General features: G+C 36.1%; 1 protein-coding gene across 1 annotated transcript; it reads left to right on the plus strand.

The window, feature by feature from the left end:
* The first annotated feature begins 208 nt into the window (after nt 1–208).
* On the plus strand, nt 209–23,472 carry LOC126640141 (vesicular inhibitory amino acid transporter-like). Its single transcript, XM_050315703.1, has 2 exons — nt 209–508; nt 22,321–23,472. The coding sequence occupies exons 1-2, from the start codon at nt 209–211 to the stop codon at nt 23,470–23,472; spliced, it is 1,452 nt and encodes a 483-aa protein (XP_050171660.1).
* The last annotated feature ends 4,496 nt before the right edge of the window (nt 23,473–27,968 follow it).

Genomic DNA, 27,968 nt, shown 5'->3' on the forward strand with positions numbered 1-27,968 from the left:
ACTACTAAATCTTGCTGCGTACTACTCTGGGCAGTATGTTGAAGATCCTGGAGATATTTCTTTAGCTGCCATTTGAAATGAGCACAAATAAATGAACTATCATAGCTACACTATCAAGGCTAACCTAACAAAAGGAGTAACAATGTACAACTGCCGAAAAAAAATAAAGACGTAATGAAAAATTTTACTTTTATGTTTGGTATTGAGGATGGCTCACCTGAAGCAGACTTTTTCATCTCTTTTCAACTGCTTTAGGGAAACACCATCTCTCTTTTTGGGACTTGTGAGGTTGGACAGCTGCCTAGACACTGACGAAGAGCGTGTGAATTTTGCTAGAAGAGATGAACTGAACAGAGCTCACAGTGAGGAACCAGATGGACCCCTGAACTCTGAGCTTGATGTTTGTCACCAGGACCCAGAATACATGTTACCAACTCCCTTGCCGCATGCCCAGGTCAAACTGATCACCAGCTGGGAAGCAGGATGGAATGTAACAAACGCCATTCAGGTAACCTTTTACTTCCCCACTTATTACACTCATCATTTGAAAAACATGATCATCACTTAGCCTATTCTGTTTTACTTCGCTACACCATCATTTTGCAGTATTCTGGAAGGTTTCTATGAATTTATTACTCACATATTTGAACCTTTCAGCATAATATCAGCACTCTGAAAAAAAGGGTTCCAAAGGGGAAAATGATACATATGCTATCTAAAGTTTAAAAAATGTTTAAATTTTGTGAAATTGAAAAGGTGGTGATTGCACCAGTTTTGGGAGTGCAGGCATTATCTTTAATAAGTATATTTGAATTCAGTGACAGAGGTGTTTGATAGAAGTGTGAGATAAACATCTAATAAAAAGAGGATGGTAAGAGCCAGACTGACGTCAGAAACAAATTTACTGACATGTAAGTTAGACTGGAAATAAATTGAAGCACGAAGCACAAGAAGTGTAATAATACTTGTCAATGTTAAAGAAAATAGTTAGGTTGAATAGACTGAAAACAGTTGGTCCCAGCATTCTGTGTGGAATTTGAGTATCTTTCTAAATTCTTAAATTTAGCATTAAATGTTTCAGAATCTTATTCTCACTTTTCATGATTCATTTCCTTACATAATTCTATCATTACCACTAACATTCTGCCTGACATGATGAGAATAAAGCAGTACCCACAGACACATCTAGTCCCAGTAACTTTTACTTAAATAATTTTTGTATCACTTTAATTATAGAAAAATAATCTTTCTGGTATTACACAAGTCTGACTATGACTATCAACATTTGTTTACATATCCAGTTCATCCCTGAGCTCTGCAAAGGAGGAGAAAAAAGGACATATTTCTAACCCTGCTGCATTTTCAAACCTGAGCACCACCACATGAGAGCCAATGCAATAACAGGGCACAGTAGCATATCATACTCTGAAAGTGTTCAGCTGCAAATAAAAGTGTGAAGTCCTAAAATACCTCAACTGCATTCTAGTAACACATTTTATCTTCAGTCTCCCTCAGCAGCATCTAGACAGGACAGGAGTCTGGGATGAGAGCCCAGATGAGTTTTGTCTGTGAGTTTTGCCTTTGATTCCACAGAAGCCAAGATTTCATTCTGGAAGTCAGTTTTGTCAATATTTGCTGTATGACCTTTTGGCAAGTCATGTTCTCTCATTCATTGTTTTCCTTTCTGGACAATTCCTCCATAAATATATCAAAGTGCCAAAAAAACCCTGAATATTGTTGTGTGCACAAGTACTATTAATTATTAATAAATATTATAGCTTTCAGTTAAAAAATAGACTGACAACACAGTGTAAAAACACAATCAAAGATACAGTTACCTATTTTAAATGAGGGCAGATTGAAGCTAAACTATCTAATCAAATCAACAACCATGGTTTTAGTCAAAACTTTCAGCGTACTGAGTGTTGCTAACCATGGCTCTCATTTGGTCAAATATTTTAGAAAGCAGCATTAAGAGAGTAGGCTGAAGACTGCAAAGCCTGGGAGATGCATTTTCATTAGTAGTACCACCAAAGTGTCCTAATGACACATTGTTAAACGGTGTGGATATGCAACCTCAAATGTGAATTTATGCACACATAGACTCTATGCATTTTTCCCAATTGTCAAGACCTGGGATTGGGAGCAAGGCATTTGGTTTAGAAACAAGGGTAGGGAGCAGAGAAAAGGGGAGGGGAAAGGCAGGAGAGAAGAGAGGAGAGAATATTGAATGGGTATCTGTCAGTAAAAAATAACAGTTTGAGGAAATTTTTATGAATAGCTTTGAACAGACAGTCTGAGTTGTGAGCAGAATGATTAAAACAATCCAAACATTCTTGACTGGTGAAGACAATCTATGCTAAAATGAGTTGTTTTGCCCTACTCAGAGGAAAGGGCAGAAGTGTTTTGCATGGCAATTAAAGGTAAACATTTCAGCAGATTTCTGAAGTGTTCTAAACAGTTATTCCAGTGAATACAATTAGTCTAAAAGCAAAATTATTTCACAATCAAGATTTATTATGGGAACGATTAAATCTTTAGTCTATGAAATCAAATTCAAGGGTTCTCTCATAGTGCTTTAAATATAAGTATTTTCAAACAAACAATAAGATATTTTTATCTTGTTCTCAACTTGAACTGCAAAAATGTGTGCTTCTGCTGATGATACTATATGTGTAAATGATTGCTTCAGACATTTAAGTTTCCTGGGAAACATGTTTCTTATTCCAACACTGCACAGGCAAATGAAAACCTGTGTTCATTTAGTCTGGGTAAGGACAGAGAACATAAAACTGAGTTAATTCTAATGGAAAAATGTACAGCATCATCTGGCAGAGTGATGCAAGTTGCATTTGTTTGTATGTAGCAGTAAAAAGCAAAAAAAAAAATATTTGTAATAACTTGTACAGTAGTGCTGGATAGATAAGCAAAGCAACAACAACAAGGAAGAAGGTGGTTAAATTCTAACGGTACGGGGCTTCACAGCAGAACCAAAGGACAAGAAAGACTATTTGCCCACCAGATATGGTAGGATTTTTACCAACAGTGTCAGATTGGGAACCTGTCACTAGTGGGGTTCCACAGGACTTCATCTTAGGCTGTGTGTTCTTCAACGTCTTCATAAATTACTTGGATGCAGAACTAAGCAAGTTTGCAAACAACACAAAAATGGGAGGAGCTGTTGACTCCCTCAAAGGCAGGGAGGCGCTGCAGAGAGACCTTGACAAATTCGAGGACTGGGCAATCACCAACCATAGGAAGTTCAACAAGGCAAAATGATGGATTCTGCACCTGGGATGGAGCAACCCTAGATGTTCATACAGACTGGGGAATGAGACGTTGGAAAGCAGTGCCATGGAAAGAGACCTGGTGGTCCTGGTCGACAGCCAGTTGAATCTGAGTCAGCAGTGCCCTGGCAGCCAGGAGGGCCAAGGTTGCAATGGATATGCAGTATATTAGAGCAACAGAAGTTTTTACTGGGTTTTAAGTGAACATGTTTTCAAAATGGCCTCTTGTAGTTTTTTTGCTAACTCACTTTCTTCTTCCCTAAGTCCCCTGCGTTATCACTATTCTGGAACGTCCAAGGAGATATCAGGAAGTTTTCTTATTGGTCTTTATCCATTCCCTTCTATTGGTTGTTAATCCTTTCTTGCCATTGGTGGTTCTGTAAGACCCTCTGAACTTTTAATTGGTTATTCTGTAATCCCTCTAAAGCCTATATATATCCCTATCCATTCAATAAATCGCTTTCTTGCTCTCTCCTCTTGTGGTCTCTGTGTGGCTCTTTCTGGGCTCCTGGGACCACGTAGTGGGGGAGGGGGGAGCATTTTCCCCTCCAGGTAATGGGCTAAAACCTTATGGATTCTGGTCGACAGCTGGTTGAACATGGTCTAGCAGTGTGCCCAACTGTCCAAGATGGTCAGTGGCATCTTGGCCTGTATAATCAATAGTTTGGCCAGCAGGTCCAGGACAGTGACTGTCCCTCTGTATTTAGCTCTGGTGAGGCCGCACCTTGAGTGCTGTGTTCAGCTCTGGACCCCACACTACAAGGATACTGCAGTGCTGAAGCATGTTCAGAGAAGAGCAACAGAGCTGGTGAAAGGTCTGGAGCATATGTCTTGTGAGAAGCAGGTGAGGGAGCAGGGGTGGTTTAGCAAAAAAGGAGGTTCAGGGGAGACCTTACTGCTCTCTACAACTACCTGAGTGGAGGTTGCATTGAAGTGGGGATTGGTCTCTTCTCCCAGGCAACTGCTGACAGGATGAGAGGACATAACTTCAAGCAGGGGAGACTCAGGTTGGATGTCTGGAACTATTTCTTCATGGAAAGTGTTGTTAAACATTGGAATGGATTGTCCAGGGAGATGTTGGAGTCACCATCCCTGGAGGTGTTCAAGAAATTATTGGATGTGTCACTTAGTTCAAAGTTGGACTTGATTATCTTAGAGGTCTTTTCCAACCTAAATGATTCTGATATTCTGTGAAATCATGCTGAATGTGCAGTTTGATTCAATGTATCTGATACCTAATATTGCCAACTTTTGTGTCTGGCATTTTGAAAAGAGTTAGGTTGTACAAAGATTAGAAATACTGCAGCAGAGGGAATTTTACAATTCTATGATCAGAATAACACAATATGGTGCTTGTCTATTGTGAGTGCTTCTAGGAATAACCATAATTCAATTAGTAGTATTAATAATTATTTTAAAAGTGTCAGTAATAAATTATCAATTATTGCAGCAATTATCATAGATATGCTCATTATCTTTATATTCTGTATATTGTACATTAGTTCAGAAAAGACTGAATACTTCAATAATCATCATTTAAAGACTGAATATCCACGTGTCCTTCACTGTGTGCATTTATAGCCATATTTCCGTACTGTGTTTCAATTCAGTTAATTTTAATTTATGTAACTCTAAGAGGTTCACTTGAAAATATCTCATAATTAACATTTATTATTCTTTGATGTTTCCTTTGAGCTACCTGCCTTCACCTCCCTAATATAGACCAATCCTTAGAATTCTTATTGAATATCCACAACTCCCAAATACTGACATGGAAAACACACTCTTGCTGAGAATTGGAATTAGCAGACATGTCCCTAAAGACATAAAGGCAAACATCTTTTTAAGGTGTCTAAACACCCCTCACATTAAACTTTACTGGTAACATTTTCTAAGTATAAATATGTAAATGTTTGTGCATTTCTAAAGTGGGTCATTAGATGTATAACAGTATAAATCATCTCATCCTCAATCTTAAATAATTTAGTCACATTTAACTAAATAACCACTTGGATTTTGCAGCACTTGATCTTAAGTTTTTAATTTCCAGTGTGAGAACATAGGTCAGTCCTTTCTTGTGTACCAAGAAGCAAATTCCTTGAATTTTATATGGAAGCTGAAGTCATATACATTGAAGCTAAAGTCATACTCTGAACTAAATTAAGACATTGGAGGGAAATGAACTTGATGTGGTACTGATAATTAAAGGGACACGCCCAGTGCTGATGTCTAACCTAGGATCAGCAAGTAATACAAGTTCCCAAATTGAGCATCAAAAAATGACAGCACAAAGTAAAATTCCAAGACAGTAGGACTATTGTGGTGCACATAAATATTGCAAATAATATTATTTTAGCTGAAATGCACCTGAAGTACAGGCCAAATTTATTTTTAATGGGTTTGCAACCAAAAACCATGTAGCCACAACCCGGAGAAAAACCTGGTCAGTACCATCTAAATTCAGGTCTGTTTTTCCTGTAATAGAATGTCACTATTATGCAATACAATTGATAAAAGGTGTATTTAAAGAAAGAAGACTGTGTAACTAATGCTTGTGCCCTTATTTTCTCTTTTGATTTTCTCTTGAGGGGAAAAAAATTGCAGACACACGTCACTACTTTATATAACCTTTTACTTCATCTTAGACCCTCCAATAGATTTCTTTAGTTTGTGCACATATCCATAGAGTACAGAGAAGGCTGCATGAACAATATATGTCTTCTCTATTCCCAACTCTGCTTTTTATCACAAAAGCTTTTTGTCAAAAATATGTTATCCTGCAACAGGGAAATTATATCTACTTCACAGAAATCTCTTTATTTGACATGTAAGCACTGTGCAGCAGACTGATTTTGAGTTGACTAACTGCCATTCCCACAAACCTCATTAAAGAATGTGCTGTATCAGTCTGGTTTTTACTTGGTTAGCTGCAAACACTATAAAATCTTATGAAGCCAGAACTCCTAAACATAGAGAGGTGGTTCCCCTAAAATTATTCCAGGAAGAAATATTTGGATTTTTCTCATAGTATACTTATCCTGGGATTGATGTTCAGTTTGTCACAGTCTTGTCCAGAAAGTCTTGGAGAATTTACAAGTGCCTGTTTCTTATAAGTGGGAACTTCTTGTTGATTGTTCAGTTGTCATTTAAGTTTGAAAATTGTTTCGTATGGAAAATCTTCTACTAATAATTTTTTAGAAGAGCTGTTGTATAGATGTGAGGCTATAGTCCTACATGAAGCAGCTAGTAGTAGAAATTTTGTGCATGTAAAAGGACAAAGGAACCAGCAAGTAAGCATACAGTAGTGTGGCAAGTAAGCCAGGATATACCAGCTCAAGTCTTCTCCTTACAGTGGCAGTTTCTATCTAGTAATAACATGAACTTGTGCTTTCGAATATATGAGTTGTTTTGGCATGCTGCCAAATTCAGTCTGCCGAGAGACAACCTTAGTGAGGACATACAGTCATAGAATCAGAGAAGACCTTGAGATGAAAAGAATCCATAAGGATCATTGAGTACAGCTCCTTGCTCCTGTACCTGCAAGGTGCAATGCATCGACCTGCCTCCGACATTGGCAGAACACCTTGGGTGGATGCCCTGGAGGAGTCTATCATATATCACCTACTTTATATCTGTCAGCTTAAGTGTGTCTTCATCCAAGAGCTTTAAAACTCGAACATTCTTGAAAGACCAGCTACTATCAGTGGTGTTGCAAGAGCTTAACTATCAATCTGTCAAGTGACAGAGGTACGACTTACATGCATATTAACATACATTTCCAAAAAGAGGGTGTCCATTTCCATGCCCATTTCTCCCATAACGCATCTAAAATAAATGGTATATGTGAGCACCACAAAAACCTGGACAGTGTCTCTCATGTTCCCAGTCCTCTTTTTTTTTTTCCTTCATTTTATCATTAGGAAACATTCAAAGCACCAAGGAGATGACCTGCTCTGGGAGTGTTAACATCTAAAAAAAGCTTTTGCATTGGTATGTAGATAACTTAGAAGCACACACACTACACCAGTCTATTTTTAATTTTAATTGCAATAATTTTTTGAAAGAAAAAGTCTTGCATGAATTAATACATGGTCATGATCAGCTTTCTCTGCTCAGTACTGCTGTCCATAACCACATCAAACACTGAAAATCTCTCCTGAACGTCTATCTCATACCTTCCTCCCTGAGGTCATCACTTGCAGCAGACTCAGGCCCTTGGGTCTCCTACAGACAGAGCTGACAAAACACCACATCTTTCACCACCTGTGGGAGTGTGGGACTGCAGCAGACTGTGTTTTCTGGACCAGTTCAAGTTCACATCTTATTTAGATCCCACAGCTACTCTCATAAAATATTGGTCTGTCTTTTCAGCAGTCAGACGAAGTAGCAAAACAGAGCTCCTTGTCTTCCATTCAGTGTCTGCCCACACCAACATTCCTTCACTACCTGTGTAAATCCTTGTCCTTTCTACCATGCAGGTCTACCATCTGGCATCATCGTTCAGTCTACCTTTTTCTAAATCCTGCACTCAGACTACATCCAGCTCCTGTTAATTTTTACTGCAAACCTAGTTTTTACTGTAAACTAATACGTAGTCTCGTTTACTAATCCACAAGGCTAAAACTCTGATCTGAGCACTAATAATTTCCCATCTGGATCAAGTAACACACTTTTCCCTCATTTTGCCAAGCTCACCCTGTTCATACTCACCTGGAGATCGATGCAGTTCCATACCTCAGTGTAAGCTGCTCATCTTTTCTATAATAATCTACCTTTTTCTCCTGCATCTATTGACTCCAATCTCTCTTCTTCCAGTTACAATCCTATTGTCAATTTATTAAATATTTAACAAGCATTCCTATGAACTTATATGAGGATATTCCTCTGATACTCTTGGAAATGCCTTTTTGATGAAAATTACATTATTATAAGCTACATTGAAACCACTTTTTACTCATTTGACTCACAGTTTCTGGTATTGACTCAAGGTTTCCTTGACTCCCTTTTTGCCTGTATTTGTTTCCTGTTATCTTACCCTTAGATTTTAATTTTTTTGGAGAAGAGGCCATCTCTTTGTGCTTTGTTTGCACAGTCCTTTTCACAATGGGATTCCATTCAAGGACTTTCAGGTGCTGCAATAATGAAAACAATTTTGAAACTAAGTCTCTAAATATTTTCTATTTTACAGAAATTCTTTACAAAATAATGATTGTTTAAATGTAGCCTGCAATAAGTCAGCTTGATATTTGATTCAGTTTCTTCCCTTTTCTCTACATAGAATGGATTCTCCTTGCTATTGAGACCATAAGATAAATTGGCGAACAAATGTGATAAGAGTACTGTTAGAATATTCAGCCATTAAAACAGGCATTCCATCTTAACAATCCAGATGGTCATGAAAGAGAATGACAAAACCATGATATCAAAGATAAATAGATAGTGGCATTATGAAAATTATACCCTTTGAAACAATAAGTGTTACCAAAAACAAAGGATCAGTAATTGTCAGCTGCTTGAAAGCCATAATCATTTTATTCCATGGGAGAACGCAATGCACTATGACTTGTTGCAGAACAAGGATCTCTGGCTCCCTCAGGTGAAGGGAATAGCTGATGTACTTTCACACTGTACTAAAATCAAATTAACCTACCATACTTTTTGGTGTCATCAATCCCTGAGAGCATTTTTAACAAGCTGAATTAAAACAGATGGTGTAATTTCTTCTTCTTTTTTTTTTTTTTTTAAATTCATAGCAGGTCACATGGTTTTTAAATACACCGTTATCAGACAACTTTGAATTTCTCTATCTGTTATATTTGGCTACTTCATTGTTGTGATATTATGTTTGTCAAATATCTTTCAAAACAAAGCCCAGATTGCCTATTAAAATTATTTCCCAGCTTTCTGTGGCTGAGATAATTTGTACACTTGTTCCTCTCTATAGCACTGCCAAAGACCACCCATCACTACTGGAAAACGTTCTTCTTAAAAATGTTCAGTCTGTCCTCATTCTACCACTTATGAGGTATGTAACTTCAGCTAATTTGCTTTAATAAACCATAGACATATATATCTCATCCCAGGATAACATTCCTCCCAAGACAGCAAGAACAGAGCGACAGGCAGCAGAAAGTAAAATATTTTGTCAGATGGTATTCCTTTCCTGTTTTTTTCTAAACTTCCTTCACTTCCATTAGTAAATTTTCAGAAGGGATCTCTTTTTTTTTAGTAAGTGAAAGACTGAGCCTTAGGGTTCATCAACAAATAAAAGTTGACAAGCTCAGCATTTGCAAGTGTTTATGAGAATTTAATGTTGAAAGTAAAGGACATCTGAATTATTATGATGTACTAGTAGAATCAGAAATAGTAATGTTTCTCTAGCAGATTTTCCATATGGTAAACTTTCTTCCACACAATCCATAGATGGTTAATCTACAGTTTACTTCAGTGTGTATAATTCCTGACAGCAGGAGATTTGCTGAAGCAGTACAAGCTCTGTCTGAATGAGCAAATGGAGCTATGTGAGAAAATAAAAAGCCCTAAACGCTGATTATACACAGTACTGAAGATGATATATTGTAACCTAGTTTTAGCACAGTAAGTTGTATAAAACATTTTACCCCTAAAGCTAAACAAAATTGTCTTCTATTTGCATGAATTCTCCCTCCTCTCCTCACACACACCATGTTTCTTGGAAGGCAATGTTTCTCTATATTCTTGGCCAGTGGCACTACTTTTGCCATATGTACAATGCTGTGTTACTAAATAGCTAACAAAAAAATGAAATTTAATATTTACTTCACAAAAATATAAACATGAGTCAAAGTGATGAAACATTCACTTCAGCTTATACACACATATTCCACTATCCATATCAATTTCTCTCAGTCCAGTTCCTGAATTGACACAAATGGCAGCACCCATAGATTATGTTTTGTAATGTCTAGAACAAACATTTTTGCTTGTTTTATGTTATTGATAGCAGTGGTAGTTTCAGCCTTTTCCTTTACTCTACTCTATGGGCATTTCCATTCATGATAGGTTTTTTATTGCTGTTTTCCCCTCCAGAATTATGTTTAATTCAGGCTAGTTCCTCCCTGATAAGAAGAGAACTTTTTTTCAGTTTTAAAACCTATTCTAATTTGATTATTTCAAACTAAATCCAGGTATTTCAGAAATTATTAATAGTCTTACTGAAGCTTGAAAAAATGTCAATTTGAGGATAAGAATTATATGCCGTATAGATACAATCAATATGTCTTATTTTTTATAAGCAAGTTGTTGGAAAATATCTTTTTCTGTTGTTATAATGACTGTTAATTCACTCCTTTTACTGCCACTTTATAAGTTGGCATGGAGGTTTATTCTACCTCACCACAATTTGAATCTGTTCCTTTGTCTCATTGTCTGCAGGATTTCTGCAACTCCAAATGACATCTCCTCAGCCACCTTCCCTCAAGGGACTTTAAAATCTTCTAAGTTTTAATTGGGATCTGGAGTTTAAAATGAGTTCTCCACTCCAGCTCTTGTTGCCTTTACTTGCCTGCTGATTTTTTTTTCACTTTTGCTGGGAAGCCAGCTGCTCTCTGAGCTCTTTCTTTTGTATTTGTATTTGTTGTTGTCATCTCAAGTCAAAAATAAAATACCTGTGCAAAACTGTAGGCTTCCCTCTGCTGCTTGGTTGTGATTTTAGAAACTCTCTATTATCTCCTAAGCTGTGAGCATCTGCCATTCCACCCCTGAAGGATTCCTTTCCTAATCAGAAAGAATAATCAGCTGCATAATGCATACTTTCCCTCTAGTTTTCTACTTATTCCTGTCTTATGCTTATAGGTAGATATGTCTCATATCCAGTAATTTTTCCTCACAAATTCTTGCCCATCATATTCTCTTACGCTTAGTTTCTACCTCGTATGTGTCACAACCTTATGTTTTAAAGTTCTTCAGTTTACCTAATGGCACCTAATTCATAGATGCTAAGAAAGAATCCTTTCATTGAGACCAAAACCAGTAGTCAGTTTAGTAACTTCACTTATAGCCAGCTGAGTTTTTGCTTAAAATTCATTAATTTCACCCCATGAATAAAATTTGAATGTGAGAAATAAAAGATGTTTAGGAGAAAGGGACAGAAACTAAATGCAGTTTTGGAATAAATTTCTCAAACATGAAATCACTACAACTCTCAACACCGAAGTAAAAAAATAGGAGAGATCAAACAAAGCGGAGAAGTTTTCCTTGCAGTATCAGAATGACGGAAGTTAAAAAAAAAAAAGAAAATAAATAAAAGTATTTTTTAAATATACAAACTTTTACAGTCATTACTTAGCTAACTTTGTTTTAATAATGAAAGAAGTATTTTTATCTGGATCTGACAGTTTTTCTATCTAAAAGTAAAAAATAAACATTAAGTCTTTGTCAAAGGTGAAGAGTAATCAAGGTCCCCAGTTTGTTCCCTCACCTGTTGTTTCCAGACAGCATCCTGTCTTTGAGTCTTTCCAGGGGAACTGCATACTAAGAAAAAAAAAAAAAAGAGGAAAATAAAACAAACAAACAAAAAAACACTACAGAAAAGGAATATTGTTTTTTTCATGGGCCAGGTAGAAGTCAAGAACCATTGTGTCACAGTCTGTAGAAAAGGAACAAGAAACACCTCCTTAAGTAGTAGTACTTTAAGTACTTTACATCTAGAGACCTTAAAAAGACATTTTTGGCATGCATTTTATATGCCATTGGCCTGATTTCACAATACATAACCATATTCAAAATTTATTTATTTTTTAAAAACAAGAGCTTATATAAATTTGCATTTCTAATGAGAGTTCAGAGTACACCATAAAACTCAGTCACATTTCTTTTCTGATCTTTATATTTTCCGTTTATTATTAATTATGTACATTTGGTAATGTTTGTCTAATCTACTTGAAAATAGGGGAATTATTCTACGTTGTTGAACTTAAAGAATGACGTGATCTTTTATGTCATTACAGGAGAGAGACACCTCAATTATAGGAATTCATTTGCAACCTCAACTTTATCTGTATTTCTGCATGATGAATTATCAGGCAGTAAAATCCCTTGTTGCTTCTTTCATCCTAAAGGTAGAAGCCTCCAGGGGTGCCACTGAAGTTTAACTGAGGCTAGGAGAGGAAAAGCAGTAGAAATTTTTTGTCTATAACCAGCCTAATTGTCAGACAACAGCTTTTCTCACATGTTCCAGAAGGATATAGTATAAACTGATACTCTGAATCAGTTTACTGATTCCTGAAGACCAAACATAATAGTATACCACTATTTATGTCTTTCATCCAGACTATTAACTATGTTCTCTCCAGGCAGTGCTCTTAGACTAATTTCTGCATTTTTACACTGAACTCTGAGAGTAGTTATAACTTGAGTAAGAGTCCACCTAAGACGGATGGTTAGGTCTGTGCTGAACAGGGTAATATTAACAAGGGGAGGATTCAGTCACCTTTTATTCTGCATAAGAACATGACAAATCCTATGCCAGTGTTCAGAAAATATAACTCAGCTTCTAGAAGATGTAACCTGGCTACATTTTCAACCCTCAGAGGTGCATAAGGTTTTTTCCAATGCAAAGATCTTTGTAGTGTGGGGTTGTTTTCTTCCATTTCCTCTTCAGTATTACTTGTTAAAGGTGACAAGAACTGTGGCTTGACCAACACAGGTGGCATTTTAGAACTCCTAACACTACTTTCCCCCAGCCTGAGTTAGAACTTTCTATGCACTTTAACTCCTCCTTTTGTTATGTAAGTGCACACTCAAATGAAATTCTTTGGCTCCCCGCTGCTTTGCTTTGATTCTAGTCCCCCGAAATCTACCTTCTGCCTCGTCTCAAGTTCTTTTGACCATATTTTCATGGGAACTCACTCTCATGTTACTGTACTGGAAGTTTTAGTTCTTGCCTGCCTTCAGGTGAAAACCTGACAGTCTGTGAAGAGCTAAAATGAGAGAAATGGGTAAGCAGCCAGGAAGTCCATGTTGCTCACCACTTCTACAATAATGTTTGTTTTAGTTTAAACTGCCTTGCTTTTTCCATCTCTCTTTCCTCTCAACTACATAACACATAATAAAAACCCTCATTCTTTTATGAAAGCCTGCTTTCTCCTTTGGGACCAAGCAAAATAATGTTTTCTTAAAAGGTAATTTGCTTGGGAGATTTTCTTGGTACGATTCAGTGCTTTCTTGCAGATAGCTCTGGATTTATGCAAACTAACATTTCCCATTGAACCATACAGAATTAAGCATTGAGCATATTATTTTGGTTTTAGAACAAATATTTAAACCAATAGCAAAGCCAATAAGATCAGCTGTCAATTACTCAGTAGCAGTAATTCCTTTTTATTTTTGTGTGAGACATTTTCTTTCCTCATTTCACTTTCCTAGTCTTTAGGCGATCCTTAAAACTAATCTGGCCATTGAAAGGAGAATGCAATCAGTGGTTTCTGTGAGTCAAATGGAGACAAACATTTTGCAGTGAAGACCATGCAGCTTCGTTACTTGCTTATGTTATCAAAGTACCTCCTGAGCAACCTATCTGCCTCATCATTTGCTTCTGGTACCTGAAGGATTGACAGGTAAACACTTCTAAATTTTCTGTCAGTATATAAGGTGAATGAAGGCATTAATCACAGAAAAAACACCTTCGTCACCGTCCTCCCTGCAGCTGAAACAGGATTGGCGTTGGCAGAGACAGAGAATGAGAAAAATAAGGAAAAACAAGATTGCTGGGGTCTAATTCAACAATCTCTGAAGTTAAAGGAAGATTTTTCACTGACATTAGAGGAAATGGATCTGCTGCTGAGGTCACACAGGCCATAGACAATATTTGAAGTTCTCCACAGAACAGCTTGTAGTATTTTTGAATTCAAACTCAGCTGAGCTGTGAACAAACTGCAAAGTGAGTGGGAAAGTAGATGAATTCTTTTCCTGACATCTGTAGAGCACTGCCAGGAGTTTGGGTAACCTGCTAGGGAAATGGATATTCTTACTACTGAGAAGAAATAGGATGTTACTGATATTGCAAATATATGCTGGGATGACCTATACACCTGAAGTTTAAAAATAATTAGATAAAGTATATTTACAAAAAAGAGTAGGCAAAAAAATGAGATTGGCTCTCCATGTTAGACAGCTGATTATCTGTGTTAGAACTGTTGTCTGAAGGGAAAAATTGTATTGTTCTTGGTGACTCCAGTTTTAAAGGCCTATGCTGGGCATTGTATGCAGTATGTGTTAAAACATCATTGAAGTTTCTAAAAATGATAGATGGTCATTATCTGACACAAAAGGTATTGAACCTAGCATAAGGTAATTCAATTTTGAGCCTCATTATGTTGAATAAAGATGAACGAATTGGAGTATCTAATTACATTCATTATGGGAAAACAGAGGACAGTAGTATATGTATTTGGTACTTCAAAGGAGTGAATTTTTCAGACCTGGAGAAAATTATGAGAGATAATTGATTAGGAAGAATAAATGCAGACAGGCAATTGAGAAAGCAGTTTTAAAGTTTAACAAGAAATTATGACATGTCCAAAAGCAACACCTCGCAACTAAGAAAGAGTATATAAATGTTTTAAAACCCCCTCCTATTCAGGAGTGAAGTAAATGTAGCAATTAAAATTAAAACTATGTATATAAATATCAGAAGGGAGAAACAAAAGGTGAGAAAAATAATAGTAAATCATAAATTAAGAACAGTAGAAAAGAGATATAAGAATGCAAAGGTGCTAGGAGAAAGTGCAACTCACCTACGGATAAGTGTTAAAGGAATGAAGTAGAGGACAGTATTTATAAAACATGCAGATAAAATAAACAACACTACTGTGAAAGTCAGGAATTTTACCTAACATTTATGAGAGATGAGACAAAATAATGAGGCAAAATATCCAAAACCGCAACCATTCCAGAAGACTATAGAAGGCAAATAAAAAATCCATTTGTCATCATTAGTCAAGATGAACACCAGAGACAAAGTGAGCACTGGACTGACGACATCCCTTGTTCCCCTTGTTGCATGCAAATGATCCTGGCCAAATCTCTGAGACAAAAACACCAGAGGGTGTGGATGTGACAATGCGAAAAGTTAACTTAGGAGATTTTCTAGTGTAAGATCACCTTCATCTTCCCTGAGATGTCTCACTGAATTTTGCTACCTTTGTTTTCTACTTTTCCAGCAGTAGATGAAGGTTCTAAAACTGTCCTTAACTCTGAAAAAGGGATGCAGCTGTTCATATGTTGTTCCTGTAAAGAACTAGGAGAATGTGCTCATAACACAGGAGAAGAGTGTGCCATTTTGTAATTTTTTGGGACAGATGTCATGCTATTCTTCATTAGACATTAGAAAGTTATGCCTGAATTCCTATGCTGTGTGTGCACACTCCACAGTGTGGACACACATTGTATGCCCAGCAAGAGAAATGGACATCTCTGAAAGCAAATTTGTCACAGTTGTGTTAGTAATCTATCTTAAGACAGGTGTGAATTATATATAAATTGAGGGGCCTAATTTTTCCAAGCTTAGACTTGGACAATTAACTATGACATAACCAAAACTGTTATTTAAAATGGTTGTTAAAATGTAGCTCAATAGTATTTTGAAAGCAGAATGCTCAGCAAGTTTTCAGCTGGGAGGCATAACAAAAGATATATCTGACCTGGTAATATTCTTATTCAAATGTTATTACAAGTGGAATTTTCAGAAGATTGTGAATATCATCCAAATTTTTTAAAAGCCATATAAATACAGACTAGTGAAAACTGGCAAGAATGATGAGAAAAATAATGTAATTGTTAATACAGGTGTTAATTGATAGAGCATAAAAAGCTGGAAATATAATTAGTGTCAATCATTGTGTTTTTGGAGGACGAGTCCTTACAGTCCTTATTAAACACACTTCATCTAATTCTTTTACAACATTGTAATTTAGGCAGTGAAAGATAAATAATATATTTACACTTCTAAAAGGAATTTTGACACTTTAATACACAACATGCTTATTTAAAAATTAGTGCAAAAACACAGTACATCTTAAATGGATTAGCAACCGCCTTAGTGACAAATTCCGAAAAAGTAACTGTCAGTGTGGATCTATTGTCAAAGAAATGAGTTTCTGGTAGGATTAGGAGGTTATCTAGTAGAATAAATGGCAGTAGTTCCAGTATTATTCAATGTAGTGAACACTGATTTGAAAAAAAATACAAAATCACTGATGATCACAGTGGTGGCTAAGAAAGGAAAAAGACCATGGAGATCAGCAAGCACCTCTGTTATCATGGCATAAGATTAAGGGATTTGCTATGTTTGTAATTTAGTACTTATAAAATTGTTTCTTTGTATAAATACCACAGCAACACAGCCTTGCATCTGGAAGGTTTGGAAAAATTATTTATTTTAAACAGTAACAAATGTTAAACAACATAATTAAATACTTCATGGACTTGTAGTGAAAAACAGGTTCTTGAATTTATCTCCCGACGCTTCCAAGATTTGTGAAAAACACTTTCCAGTATAGTCTGCATGTATAACCCATGTTCATGGCAAGGAATCAAATACATAGTTGGGGAAAATAACTAGACCTAAAGTAACCATTCCAGCGGAGTAACTACAGATGGTGATAAAGTCAGTCAGAGCTAATTTGGCAGTCTGGCATATCAGCATGTATTCTATATACAGGAGAGTTGTACAAACCGAATAATTTTCAGTTAAATTCTTCTTCACTTCTTAATTTATTTTTCCATATGATTAAGTCTTAAGGTGAAATAATTTTCACTCTTTTTTTTTTTAAAACATTGCTTTTCACTCCATATTATTTCATTGTCTTTTGACATGCCTCAACTCTGACTGTGATTTGATCTTCTTTACTTTTTAATTACCTTTCAATTTGTTTTGTTTTGGTTTGTTTTTTCCAAAATGTCATATTTCATGTTAAAACAATTTATAAAGTGAAATATTTTGCTTGGGACTAAAAAGTCTTAAAACTGAAATTTTATTTTTTTTATATTTTTCTCAGAGTGCTTGTCTGTGCTCATTTGTCATTTTTCTAAATCCATTTTATTCCTTGGGGAGGTGCCTGCCCTGGGGTAAAGGAATATGATAGAGGTATGATAGCAGAAAGCCCATTTTTTGCATTCAGCACTAATCCAGATGTCAGGTATTTTTAAATAAGCAGCTAGTCTTGCTGGGGTGAGAAATCCACACATGCAGTACAAATATTGTGGTCAAACCATCAACAAAATATTTTAATGTGCAGATGTAATTTGGAAATCCTGTTCTACTTGTTTTGTATTGTAGGTGGGTTGGTGTTTCCTGGTGGTACTTATCATACTTGGATGCTTCCTCTTGGGGGTATTCTGACAAGATGAATAGACAGCTGTTGGCTGAGCCTGATATTTTCTTACACACCCTTTGCACTCTTATCCTTGTTAGTTGAGCCCTCAGTCCTTCCTTGGTCCAGCTGCCCATAAGTCTGCTCTGGGTGTTTGACAAGGACCCTTACCCAGGCACACATATTCATTCATTGACAAAGAACAGTCTGCTTCCATCCTCAGTCTAGGATGAGAATTTGGGTTCCCTTTCTATACAGGTAGGATGGAGTGATGGCAAATAACACAACCACTTAAGCTGCTCAGTGACAGAGGACTGTTTCAAAAAGCCCACTTCCTCTGTCCCCAGATATGTGGGTGCTTTTTCCCTATGTTGTTCTATTTTGTAAACAGATCACCTTAAAGCAACATATTTAGAGCTAATGTGTTTGACTTTGCTCCAGAACAGTTGGAAATAAAATTGCTCAGATAGGAACACTTTCCAGACAGAACTGATGAAACTGAAAGTGGAGAGGCAATTTAGGGAACAATTTAGAGCAATTTAGTTCGTTTTGCTGCTCATTTTTAATTGATGCCTCGCTGCTAAGGCTGTCTATGCCATAATTTGGACATGCAGGATCAGAAGACTCAGTAAGAGCAAGTGCTGGGGCCAGGCTGGACAAAATGTGCATTGACAAATGGTACAGGAATGTCCTGAGTCCCTCTTCCACTAGCAAGGAATCAATGAAATAGCATCATGCTCTGTCTGCATTCTGTGTACACTCATTTCTCATGAAAGGGGCACACAAGCCACTTTCAGCAACATTCATGAGAGTATTTCTCTGTGGAGGAGGAATTTTCCACATCTGCAAGTCACTTTAAGCAATGCTCTAAGGTTGTTGAGAAGCTACCAGATTGATGCCTATATCTGTTGTGTTGCATTGGCAGCAAAATAAGAACTTACTAATGTATCTTTTTCTAAACAGCTATTCAAACTTGGCAATGTTCAGAAAATTGTCCTAACAGAAGGTATTGCTTTAGGAAAGGTAAGAACAGGAGAGCAAATACAAACTGAGTTTTGAAGTCTGATAAAGTGACTTTTGTTCTTTGAGTTCTTGTGGCCATCACTAACATTTTTGGCTATTTGTAGAAATTTGACAATGTGTTGATATATGAAACAACTTCTTCTTCTCCTCCTCCTCCTCCTCCTCCTCCTCCTTCTTCTTTCTTCTTCTTCTTCTTCTTCTTCTTCTTCTTCTTCTCCCTCTTCTTCTTCTTTCTTCTTCTTCTTCTTTCTTCTTTCTTCTTCTTCTGCTTTCTTCTTTCTTCTTCTTATCCTCCTTCTTCTCATTATTAAATGGAGAAACTGTTTCTGACAAGGCAGGAAAAGCACTGTCATGTCATTTCACCACATCTATACTTACTGTATTGGCATATTCAGTGTCCTCCCATTTCTCTCAATTAACCACGCTCTATATTCAAAAAGCTGCAAAATCAGTTATGTCCACAATGTTTACCTTCTATTATAATTGAGAGCTGAAGTTTGCGTACTCTGAGAAATAGATGTCAAAGATGTCAGAAACTTACAGTTTCTGTAGAAATGTCCAATTTGGAAATACTGAAGTCTAAACTTGAAATTGACAATCACTGATACATAATTTTAAGAAAGAGTATATATATATAGACAAAAATGTGTTTGTTTAATAAGATCTGAATTCAAACGATGAAAAAAAATCAACCTAAAAAAACTCACTATCATCCTGTGGTCTATGTTAGATACTGAATTAAATTATTTGATATGAACAACAGCAAGGGGATATTAAAAGTTGGAATTATGTTATCCTCTGATTAAATTAACAATTAAGCATGGAAAAGCAGACACCTGTGGGCAGGACTGTAAATGGCTTTCTAAAGTGATAACCTCTCTCCAAGTCTTCTGTTTTGGTATAGGTTGAGACTAGTCATATAAATGTTAATAGATTAAATTCAACAGGGGAGAAGTCATTGTGTGGGCAAGGTGCATGCTGACACTTACCTGCAGTTTAATTATACAGTGACCCTTTGGGTCAGCAGACACCATTTGAGGTCCCAATTGCAGGTTAAGCAGCAAAATAATAATGCTGTGAGTATAGAACAAATGAGATAAGCTTCGTACAGACTGCAAGGAACTGAGAAAACATCATTGTTCTTATGTTAATATGGAAGATGACTCTGTGGTTTTATCTTCCTGATTTTTTCATAGACTTGGTTCATCTATGATGCTTTAAAAGTCTATCTGTTATGTCAATGTTCCCCAAGGATTGTTTTCTTAGGAGAGAAACCAAATTCAGTTCTTTAGTCGGCTATCTAACTTGCTAGTCAGTGAAAGCCATGATTAAAAGTAGCATGATGTCAAAAGCTGCTGTTACATGTGTGCTACCAGCAGTCTGGATACAGCCAGATATCTGATTTTTTTTTATGAAAGTAGACTGTTAGGTGGCAGAAATGGTAGAATTTTGAATAATTCTGTGAAGTTCATGTACAAAAGAAATGCTAATTACACTTCAAACTAATTGGTTCATGAGATCTGTATTAGAATGTAGCTAAGACTACACTGAGTGGAGAGATTTGGGTAACTAAATACCACAAGCTGCATAGCTGAACGTCCCATCTTCTAACACAAAACAAATGCTGTAAATGAAGTCATGAAAAACAATGAAGAAACTGTCTAGTCAATAACTTTATTACTATATCAGTAATAATAACTGAAGTACTTCTATTTCAACACATAAAAGCATAGACCTTTTTAAGCGAAATTTACTAAGGCATATATCTAATGTGACTTTTCCAACTCTAAGTCAGCTAAAAGCTGAAGATATCTGCATCTAGAGTGAAGCCTGAAAATTAGACAATGCTGCTCTTTCGTATGATGGGCACTCCATTTTTCTCGTTGACTTAGAGAAGAAACGCTGCTCTAATTCAAGGACTTCAAATATTTCTTTTCTAGTTGATGTTCATCTCACAATCTACCCAAAAAGGACTGCTATTTTGTGTCTGGAAGAGAAGGATAATAGTTTTTTATACATTAATGATTATTTAGTGTTTGAAAAACTGCCTCTCTTCAGAGCCCTCCTAATGGATTAGGTGTGGAAGTACTTGTATCACTTAGAAGTTGGGTGCTAGGTATAAGCCCTACAAAGCTGAGACAGGTGTCTGCCTTCTTGATGAGCTCCATCAGATCTGGGCTCCTAGACTGCCTTCACAGAAACTGTTTGATGGGTATAAAACCCAAGAGAGCTGACAGAAAATACCAAAGGCAGAAGCATGCCTGAAACTCTGGTTCCCCACTCAACCTCATGGTCATGATTGTAGTTGGAAAAGTCTGAAAATAAAATGTAGACCATCAAAGTCACCTCTTCTGCTTTGGCTGCAGTCACCAGCACTATCCACTCAGGACGTGAGAGAATTGTTGCCCCTTCTGTGAGGAGAACTGTTTCTGTCAGGGATTCATAGGTTTTTGCAGAGCAGATGGGGTTGCTCAGGTTTGGTCAGAAACACAGTCTAGATGGGTTTGATCCAAATCAAGTCCAGCTGTCAGACCAGAACAGCAAACGTGAGCACAAATGCTCAGATTTCATCATGGTATGGGTGTGGTAAGAAATATTGAAGTAAAAATTTCTGCAGAACCAGTTAACTGTATTTTGTTTGCCCCTTCTCTTTCTTCAGTCATCATGAACAAAAATGCCTGACCAGTGTGACTAATGTGCATCTCTTAATTTCAGTTTTGTAGCATAAAAAGAGAGATGTCACAGAAGCATCTTTCCTAAATTGGATCTTTATATCAATAACTCATTCAAGGTTTTGATGGCTTTGTTCCAATGAAAAAAAAAACAAATAAAAATCTAATTTGTCCTTTAATACAGAGAAGAAAGAGGGAAAGAGACAAAGAAATGCACACAGTGTTCTGAGAAACTAGAATGCCATGTGGATAAAACAAATAAAACTATGTTCCTTTCAGAAAATGCTTAGAGAAAAAAAATGTCTACATGTCTTGCATGTATTTTTAAACACCAAAAAAAGTTTATACTTCTCGACAAAGAAGTCTAGAATCTCAGTTTTGAGAAAAATCACTTTAGCAGTGGACTGAGCAAGAGCAAAGGCTGCAGGAGGCAAACAGAAGCTGCAGAGGAAACACAAGTTTAGTCTGATTCACTCTAATGCCGTTTTCTCTCCAGAGGTATGCTAGCAACTTTTAGGTTAAAGACAATTGTGACTACTGGATCTATCTACACTGCTATTTTTAATTGGAATGAAACTTGCACAGATGATGCTACAGATGTTTAATTTTACTGATATTGAGCCTGTTTCATTAATATGCATGTTGATTGAATAACTAACTATGAACCTTCTTAAATGTGCTTCTAATCACATCAGCGTTAAATATTAACTGGAAACCTAACTCTATCATTCCATCATATTCTCTTTTTCCCAGCTTATCATTACATGTGCTTCAATGGAAGCAGTTATTTTTGCTGATAATTTCATTTATCATAAATAAACACATTTCTCATGATTGTTATTTACTTAGCTGAATGTTGCAGTACTTACAGTATGCAACTAGGTGAAAACAATGTTCAATGGAGGACAGGTTTGGGAGTGAAGTTTCTAGTAAAAATTTTGCCTCAAGGATTTTGTGCTATCTTTTCTTTCTCTTTTTCATTTTCAGGGAATATTTGTCCTAGGATTGCCGTATGCTCTCCTCCACAGTGGGTACAGTGGCCTACTTCTTATTGTCGTGGCTGCAGCATTATGCTGTTACACAGGCAAAATTCTAATCATTTGTTTGTATGAAGAAAATGAAGATGGGCAACTTGTGAGAGTGAGAGACACGTATGAAGATATTGCAAATGCCTGCTGCAAAAAGCTATCTCCCAAACTAGGGGGCATAATTGTCAATGTGACCCAAGTGGTGGAACTGATCATGACATGTATTTTGTATCTGGTTGTTAGTGGGAACTTGCTGTCACACAGTTTTCCGTATGTAGCACTGACTGAGAAAACTTGGTCTGTAGTTGCATTTGTTACTCTGTTACCTTGTGTATTTATCAGAACTCTCAAAATTGTTTCCAAACTCAGCCAGCTTTGCTCCTTGGTTCACTTTGTTATCATCCTTGTAGTGATGACTTACTGTCTCACACAAATACACCAGTGGTCCTGGGCAAAATTCAGACTCTCCATTGACTTTGAGGACTTCTTGGTCTCCATAGGAGTGATTATTTTCAGTTACACTTCACAAATATTTCTTCCCACACTTGAAGGTAACATGCAAAACCCGGGGGAATTTAGGTGTATGCTGAATTGGACTCACTTTTTTGCCTGTGTCTTGAAAACAACCTTTGCACTGACTGCTTTTTTGACCTGGGGTGAAGAAACAAAGGAAGTTATTACAGACAACCTGCCATCATTTCTTAAAACACTAGTGAATTTATGTCTCTTAACCAAGGCTCTTCTTTCTTACCCTTTGCCCTTTTTTGCAGCCACAGAAATTGTGTGTTCTTCTATTTCTAAAGGCAACCATTCCAATTACAGATCTCCACTACTTTCTCTGGGTGTAAGAGGCTCATTTCTCTTGTTAACTCTGCTGATGGCCATGTTTACGCCACATTTTGCCCTGTTGATGGGTTTATCAGGCAGCGTAACAGGTGCTGCTATGACTTTTCTCCTTCCCTCTCTCTTCCATTTAAAACTTAAATGGAAAAACCTGTCCTTCTTGGAAAAATGTGCAGATATCTCTGTTTTTATTTTGGGCTTCCTTTGTAGCCTTGCAGGCATAGTTTGCTCAATAAAAGGGCTGCTTGAAGTATTCGGAGGAGTGTAAAAGATTTCCTGAAAGACAAATAAAGACCAAATCTTATAAATGCTTTTTACTCTGTTAGTCAGTATATAAGAGATTTTGTCACTAGTTAGAATTGAACATATGCTTAAAGGTTTGCAGAATTAAGGCTTCAAGTTTTGAAAAAATATATGGCTCTAAGCAAACTGGAAAATAACCTTTAAAGCCAAAACCTACAAAACTAGTCCTTTTTAAAATCTTGAGAAGAAAGATGATGTTGGAGATGACTTAGTGTGAAAATAATTTTAAAGTAATCATATATGGTTTTATTCATACGTGACAAGCACATCCTAAAATTACTACTGCAATTGATCCCACCAGTTTCACCAGAATTCTTGATAGGGTTACATACTGTTCAGTCTCAAAGCTATCAAAACTAGCTTACAGGAAGTGAGTTAGAGAGAACTATTATTGCAAATGGATGAAATATGATTTCACATTACTGGCAGAGAGCAATTCAACATGTGAACAGAACAAATCAGTGAATTTTGTTTTATATGTAAGACAAATTCTACTACTTGTTTTTTAAATGAATAGGCAAAAAGAGAGCTCAGTTTAGAACAGCTTTGGAAGCCTGCTTTTATCATGAGTTCAAATGGGAATGCAGTCAGAGTAAAAGGGGCGTTCTAACAACTCAAAGTCATGGAAAAGAGAACTTGTTCTGAAATAAGCCATAGCCAGTGACTGCAGCATTTCTGCAAGTGTAAGTCCCAAGATTCATACCTCTGCAATGCAGTTATTCCATTGGTTGGGTTACAAAAAATCTCGCTGGTAACATGAAAAAGTTAACATGCAGTTCACTTTCCCTCTTAGGCAGGAAATTTCTTTGATCTGTGTATTTTATCTGATTCTATTAAAAGCTCAATGAAGTAAATCAAGTTCAATAAACAGTAACACAGTTAACTTCTTTTACAATTTCGTAGATCTTTAGATTTAAAAGACAATTGGCTTAACAAAAAGATCAAAATTGCAATGCATTTTACATTAATGATAAAACATTATGACAAGAAGCAACCCAATCAGAGTACTCTAATGAATACATATCATCTTATTGCACTAAATCTGTTATATTGGGCAATTAAAGTAATCATTTCGAAGAAGAAAGTGTACATTTTTGTTATGAATAATTTCACACAGCTTTCTACTGTGTCATATGGAAAACTCTTTGCATGTCAACATAAGATTGGATGATAAACAGCCTAGGAGTAACTGCTTAACTAAACTATCTTGCTATGTAGTATCTTAGTATTAATGCTTCTGTCCTGTGTGAGCAACAGTTTCCTCTCAAAGCTAATTTGCTGAAGGATAAATAACATCCCATTAAACAAAACAAAGGACTTCTGAAAAGCCTCGTATGTCACGTTGTTCCTTCCTTGTCTGCTAATGTATACTTGTCATTTGGAATAGTGACAAAAAGTTTATTAAAAGAGATGAATTGCCTAATCATAATATTATGAAGAAAACTGTGGAAGTAACTAGTCTATTAGAATTTTATTACTTCTTCTGTAAAATGGGTAAAATCTGCATTCAAATCCACAACATATTTATTGATATTAAAATTTGTGCTAGAGCAAATAGGAGGTATGCATTTCTAAGGAGACTTTTTATTTTTATGTAAAATGTCAAAAATACATTACTCATTGAAACAGTTGAAAGCTTATTATTACTGCTATGATGCTGTCAGAAGGATATTCTTACTCGGATGATATTAATCAAAGGGTATCATTACTTTTTGTGTGTGAAGCTTCATAGACAGACAAATATGCAGGGACCCTATTTGTTCTATTTATCCTGTATAAATCTCTGAGGACAGAGGGAGGTTGTCCAAGGAGTTTTGTAAAAATTCTTTCAGTTACTTTACTTAAAAATTTAAAAAAAAAAAAAAAAAAAAGGGTGTCATTTTCCCCATCTCCTACTTTTATTAAATGTGTTTTGTCGCTAACTCTTCAACAAAACGTAGGATTACCTCAGTGTATTTGCTGAGAAAAGATTGAAAATGGGAAAAGCAATTTATTTGTATGGCAGTTTTGGGAACTCCTTGTCTCATCAGTGTGATTCAAAACTGGCTTTAGCTGGACTTTCTTCTCAGACTTTTCAAGAAGCTCATGCCAATTCCTTTCGAATCAAAGATAGCCATTAACCACTTAAACATGATCTCTCACTTATGTAAGATCTTTCCAACATGGGTAAATTATTTCTCTTTCATAAGATATGTACTATTTTTCCTTATTTAATCATTTATATAATTTATGTTAACAGCAGGGAACAGCAAGGGCTATGATTAACAAGTAGATACAACTGTAAATGCACAAAAGAGAAAGTCATCCAAGTGTAAGGCCTCTAGAAGTCACTTACAGAGACCACTAGGTTAAGAGAGAAAACATAGTTTTAGATTCCCTTGTTATGACCAGTAGTTGGCAATTTTGAAGAGTGCCATTGCTTGTGGAACACAAAAGCTGTATGAGCTTCCCTTTAAAGCTACAGCCAGATATCTTGATGAGAAACTGTCTTTTGGGGTCAAGATTAAATGAAGCTCTCAGCTTGGAAAGGCAGAGATATGCAGATCAGCCTGAAAGTGGTGCTCAGCACACTACAAAGACAAAAATAAATATTCATGATGTAAGGCCAACTCGCTGGATTTCATTTCCTAAAACACACAATTGCATATTTTTAGATAAAAACTTATTTCTGAACATTTTCCAATGGCAAAATTCTGTTAAGAATATACATAAAATATTAGCAACTTTCTACATTAGACATATATTACCACCAATAGAATATGTTCAGAGCATCGGGAAAGGTAATATTACTAGCAATTATGAACTAGGAAGAACTACATTTATTTATGTAATGTCTATTAGGAATTTTTGTCACTAAATTTATACTACCAATCATTAGAATCATTGAAGCTAGGAAAGTAAAAGACTGACTAAACATTAATCTATTATTTTTGGGCCACTCCTTGATTATTCATTGTAATATGATGGTGTTTTATCAAAATTAATTCTGAAAGCAAACAACCAAGAGTAGTAAACATTAAGAAAATGCTTACGAACAAATTACGTGTTGAAATAAAGCACTTTCTAACAGTCTTGCTTCATTTGTTTTGCCAGTAGAAGTATGAGTAAAGGAACCTGTTTCCTTTCAGCAACAGGGACACAGGCACTGCCCAAAATGCTTCTCCCATTTTGTAGGGATTGCTGCGTCAATACCAAACCGTGCATTCCTACTTCTGACAGTAGTCATGCAGATTTAAGTGAATCAGATTACTCTAAATTAAAAATGTTGGCTCAGCTAAGGCATCTGAGGAACTTCAAGTGTTTATTTACAAAGTCTTTTCAAAGTTTAAGTCTGAAATTAGAATGAAAACCTCCCGTCCCACTGACTCAGTGGGAATATAATCATTTGCTTCAGTGTACCAAGGCTCTAACATCTATGGTCCATTAACAATACTTAGTTTACATCAAAGATTGGTCATCACTTTACTTCATCACTGTATTATTTCTTTTCCACGTTACCCCATCTTTTCTCTTTTTCCAGCAGTGAGTTGTTTTTCCTCCCGATGCTACTAAAATGTTACAGAGATGTCAGAATAGCTATTGAAACTCTTGAGGCTAACACTATATCATTTACTTTTCGTCCTTGATTGCTCACTTTATTTTTATTTTGTGAATTTTGAAATGCATGTACAAAATTCACTTCACAGTAACTGGTTATTCTGAAAATATGATTGTATAAAAATAGATCAAATAAGATATCCTGCAAATGTTTCATTAAATCAAGTTAAAATTTTCATATTTCTTTTCATAACTACAACATTTTAAAAACCAAGAGCTGATTTATAGAAATAATTTATCCATTTCTTCTGCATTATTTTTAATAATCTAGATGACATATTGGTCTTGGAAAATATTAAGCTTCAAAAATCGAGATGAAAAGGGAATGTATGCAAAAATATTTTGATAGTATGCTGAGATTTAGTTGTCTCGAGAGCTCATATGGGAAATAAAATGTTGGAAAATTTATTGTGTTCTTTAGCAGCTGGCAATGAATTTCAAAATACACAGTCTGAAATCCACTTAAATATTTTGTCCACAGCTTAAGTGTTTGTCAAGCTGTTACCACTTTGAAGTTAGCTGTTCTTCATTCTTGCATGATGTCATTGCCTTTTTATGTGGTCACCCCTCAAACTTTTAATATGTATTTGTCTTCACACTGCCTCTTTGAGGGATGGAAGTTCTAAAATCTTCACTTTACAGTTTTGAAACCAATACTCAGAACAGAGATGAACCCAAAAGGGAATTCCAAGGAATGTCTTGATTAATAGTTGTCATTATTATTACCATGCCTTCATGGTGATCCTGACAGTCAACACCTCTTGTTTTTTTCTGTCGTTCATCCTCCATTTTATCTCCTTTGTCAGTTTGTGCCAGGATAATGTGAAGGTATATAACACAGCAAGCAGCCCATTATGCAGCATT

The sequence above is a fragment of the Myiozetetes cayanensis genome, unplaced genomic scaffold (assembly GCF_022539395.1).
Source record: "Myiozetetes cayanensis isolate MyiCay16 unplaced genomic scaffold, myiCay2020 scf2-11, whole genome shotgun sequence".
NCBI lineage: Eukaryota > Metazoa > Chordata > Aves > Passeriformes > Tyrannidae > Myiozetetes > Myiozetetes cayanensis.

Coding starts and splice junctions, on each gene's coding strand:
- LOC126640141 (XM_050315703.1), top strand. CDS start 209: ATGGCTCACCTGAAGCAGACTTTTTCATCTCTTTTCAACTGCTTTAGG. Junction 509..22,320: donor ATGTAACAAACGCCATTCAG/GTAACCTTTTAC, acceptor TTTCATTTTCAG/GGAATATTTGTCCTAGGATT.